This window comes from Lynx rufus, unplaced genomic scaffold, assembly GCF_022079265.1.
Source record: "Lynx rufus isolate CCGP_SWC_20201006 ecotype Redwood Valley unplaced genomic scaffold, mLynRuf1.p SCAF_9, whole genome shotgun sequence".
NCBI lineage: Eukaryota > Metazoa > Chordata > Mammalia > Carnivora > Felidae > Lynx > Lynx rufus.
Window position 1 is genome coordinate 60,552,079 of NW_025814897.1, and position 4,018 is coordinate 60,556,096.

At 39.3% G+C, this 4,018-nt stretch overlaps 1 protein-coding gene across 1 annotated transcript; it reads left to right on the plus strand.

Moving 5' to 3' along the window:
• Nucleotides 1-2,637: 2,637 nt before the first annotated feature.
• LOC124506490 (olfactory receptor 52B4-like) lies at nt 2,638-3,585 on the plus strand. Its single transcript, XM_047072564.1, has one exon. The coding sequence runs from the start codon at nt 2,641-2,643 to the stop codon at nt 3,583-3,585; it is 945 nt and encodes a 314-aa protein (XP_046928520.1). The 5' UTR covers nt 2,638-2,640.
• Nucleotides 3,586-4,018: the final 433 nt, after the last annotated feature.

The window sequence follows — 4,018 nt, forward strand, 5'->3', positions numbered from 1 at the left end:
GGAGATGGATCACATAAGCAAAGCACTGCTACCCTTGGCAGATTCTAAGAAGTCCTAGGTGACAGGGACAGGGAAGGAAAGCAGTCAGCAGCCCAAAGCAAGGTGCAGGCTCAGGAAAATTTCTTTTGGAAGGAGGTATGGGGAAGAGTCTTTTAAAATAAATTGGAATTGGACTAGCAGTTCTAGGCAGCTGTTCTAAAGGCCATTCTCCAACTCCTCTACTTTCCTCTATGGTTCCAACCAAAGCAAATCCTCTTGGCTATTCCTTTTCTCAAAGATTCCAACAGCTTCTGAAGGAGCTTCTCCATCCCAACTTCTGATTGTGTTCAATCTCTGGCTCTGTTCTTTTGTCGTTAGGTCTCTGGGGCTCTCAATTTTTCAAGTGTCGCTTTTCTATTTCCTGTAGGAATGGGGAATTTCTTGGAAAAAGTATATTTTCTTACAGCATCTGTGTGACCAACCATCCAGTGTAGAAGGCATTGCAGGAAACAACTCCATTAGACCATCTATGCCTCCTCAAATTCCAACTTCCCTAGACTTTCCTCTCAGGAGAGAGGAGTCAGCCCAGTTGAGCCAATCTATCTTCCCTGAGAAGGTAATCTGGTGCCCAAAGAGAAGAGGAATATTTTGGTTTCAGAAATTAAAATGAGGAGAGAGAGAAAGGGAGAGACAGAGAGACATAGACAGAAAGGGAGAGGGAAAGGGTGAGAGAAGAGAACATGTTATACATTTATTTTAGGTGAAGTGCTAGGTACTTTATTAAGATAACTTGTTTTTAGTGTTATTTTATGAATATTATACATATACATTGTTTAAAAACCTCCAAAAGTTCTCCATGTCTTTACAGTAAACAATAGTCTCCCTGTCTCATCTCATGTGTGATTCTGGCTCCTCAGAAAACCACTTTAACACAGCTATTTCTTTAGTATTTACTTCCTTATATATAGACAGCATGTTTATATTGTTATTTCTTGATTTATATTTTTAAATAATTTTTATATGTCATCCATTGACTTTTATATATGGAAGATGGGCATTTAGTTTTCCTACATGTAACGCCCCCATACCAAATACATACATACAAATTCAGACACACACAAACCTCCCTTTTCTTGATTTATTAAAGAGCTATATTGTGATTTTTAAGATGTGTACTTATGTTTACATTATTATGATTTTAATAACTGAATTATACAGTGACATGTGGTCACATTTCTTTTCTTGTGCAACATTTTTTTCTTTCCTGTAGTTAATAATTGTTTATTTTTTGTTTCCTTGTTTGCTTAGTTTTTATGTGACTTACTTTCTACTAATAATATAAATTACATTTCAAAACAAGCGTTTCCTTGTTCCCTTTGAGGCTTTGCTTTCGGTGACTCTACCCCCTTGATCCAGTCCAGACTCATGCTACTCCAGGCCACAGTGGCTGGCCTTCACCATAATTTGAGGAACCCTTTCACTTCCTCACAGCCTATGCCCTCTCCAGCATTGTAGCGCTTTGGTTTAACTCCTTTGTTGGAACCCACGTTTCTCTATTTTTGGTTCATTTCCTCACTTTGTTGTTGCTTATCTTCCAGTAGATTCCTGTAGAAGACTTAATGAGAGGTCAGTCTTTGAGTTCTTTGAAGGTGTTAAATAACCTTTTTATGCTTACAAGTTTTTCATTTACCTTGGTGTAAAGTACTGGATTGGAGTAATTTGGCAGGAAGTCTCTCCCTAAATAAATTTCATGCCTGCACATAGCACCTTGAATTCACTTTTTGGTGCCTCATTCTTCTTCTTTTTTTAAAAATTTGTTTGTTTCTTTGTTTGTTTATTTGTTTATTTATTTATTTATTTATTTATTTATTTATTGTAATCTCTACACCCAACGTGGGGCTCAAACTCATGGCCCCAAGATCAAGAGTCACATGCTCTTCCATCTGAGCCAGCAAACTGCCCCTTTGGTGCCTCATTCTTAAACGAAAATGAATTGTAAGACCTGGGTATTGGGTAATGTAAGCTAGCACTACCAGACATAAATAAATAGAAGTTCATGGGGTTTCATTTTGTTCAGTATGTAGCCTTTAATTTCATCCTCTGCTTTCAGCATACTATCCCTACCCCAGCCATGCCTAGGCTGAGTCTCCAGCCTTAACTCCATGACAGAATAGACTTCTAGCATTCTGCTGGATATGGAAAGTGGTACCTGAATGGACAGGTTGGGAAAGAGGATCCAAGAGCCTAGCTGCTTTTTATACAGATTTTCAACCAATGATCTTTAAAAATCCCATGCTTATCCCTATTTAGAAAAGTTCCTGATGCCTTAATTCTTGAGACGATCTGGGTTCTGCAGTGAAAATTATCTTGGCTTTTGTTTTCTACTCAAACCTATTAGTTTTATCCCCTCTGCTTAGTCACTAGTCATCTATCTGCTTTCAAAATGTTGTCCCTTCTCTGTTATTATCTTTTCTTCTACGTTTTGCATTGATGTTTCTGTTATTTTACTGACATTTTAACAAGGTATTAGGAGGAAACAGTGGTAAACACAGGCATTTATTTAGATATAGTTAACCAGAAAACTCAAGGAAAACATTTATATATAATCTGTATTTCTCTCTTATTAGGTGAAGTTAAAGTCCACAGTGACCTGCTTCTGAAATGGCTAGCTTCAATCACACTGGTGTTAACCATATAGTCTTCTATCTGCTGGGCATTCCAGGCCGAGAAGACCTACACATATGGATTTCCATCCCCTTACTCATCTCCTATGTCTTTGCTCTTCTTGGAAATGGTCTGCTCATCTATATTATCCTCACCAAGAGCAGCCTCCATGAGCCTATGTATCTTTTCCTCTGCATGCTGGCTGGAGTTGACATTGTCTTTGCCACAACCACAGAACCCAAGGCATTGGCAATTTTTTGGTTCAATAATAGGGAGATCTCTCTTAATAGCTGCATTGCCCAGCTTTACTTCCAGCATTCCTCCTTCATTTCTGAGTCTGGCATCTTGCTGATTATGGCATTTGACCGCTACATTGCAATATGTTACCCACTGAGGTACACCATGATACTCACTCATTCTCTGATAGGGAAAATTGGTGTGGCTGTTTTCTTGAGAGCACATTGTACAATTTTCCCCATGATATTTCTTCTGAAGAGACTCACTTTTTGCAGAAATAACATCCTACCACATACATTCTGTGAACACATTGGTTTGGCCAAGTATGCCTGTGATGATATCCGTGTAAACATCTGGTACGGATTTTTTGTCCTAATGTCCACAGTGATCCTAGACATTGTCCTCATTTTTGTTTCCTATACTCTGATACTCCATGCTGTCTACCGTATCCCTTCCCGAGATGCTCGCCACAAAGCTCTCAACACATGTGGCTCCCATGTCTGTGTCATTGTCCTTTTTTATGGGCCTGGGATCTTCTCGGTTCTCACTCAGCGCTTTGGACGTCACATCCCACTACATGTCCACATTCTGTTGGCCAATGTCAGCATGCTTGCTCCACCGATGCTGAATCCTATCATTTATGGGGTCAAAATAAAACAGATACGAGACCAAGTAGTTTATGTGTTGTTTCCAAAGCAGAAATGACTATGGGGTAGCAGAATCTGTTTTCTCAGGAACTTTGGTCCTTCCTGAGATATGCTTTCACAGCAGCAAACCAGAGAACTAGAAATGAGTCACAGCATACATAGCTCATTGAGTTATGGGCCTCTGGAGCAACTTACCTGAGACTGTGAGACTTGCCCCCCCCCACCCCCCTGAATCAATCTGAAAGCAGTCCCTGTGGATTGACTGAGATACTTACAGCTCATTATTTGGGGAAAGGGCAGGTTTCTCTGTAGTAGTCATGTCTAACTCTGTAATATTCAACTCAACTTTGGGAATGGACAATGTAATAGTAAGTCTCATTTAGATAAATAGTAAGTTTTCTGTCTTGAGCTATATCAAACCCTGAGACATTTCACCACATGCCCGCTGGACACCTAAATAAAATCTTCATTCTTTCATATGCTTTCTCAAA

Excerpts from the sequence above, each read along its gene's own strand:
- LOC124506490 (XM_047072564.1), top strand. The coding sequence starts at position 2,641 with ATGGCTAGCTTCAATCACACTGGTGTTAACCATATAGTCTTCTATCTG.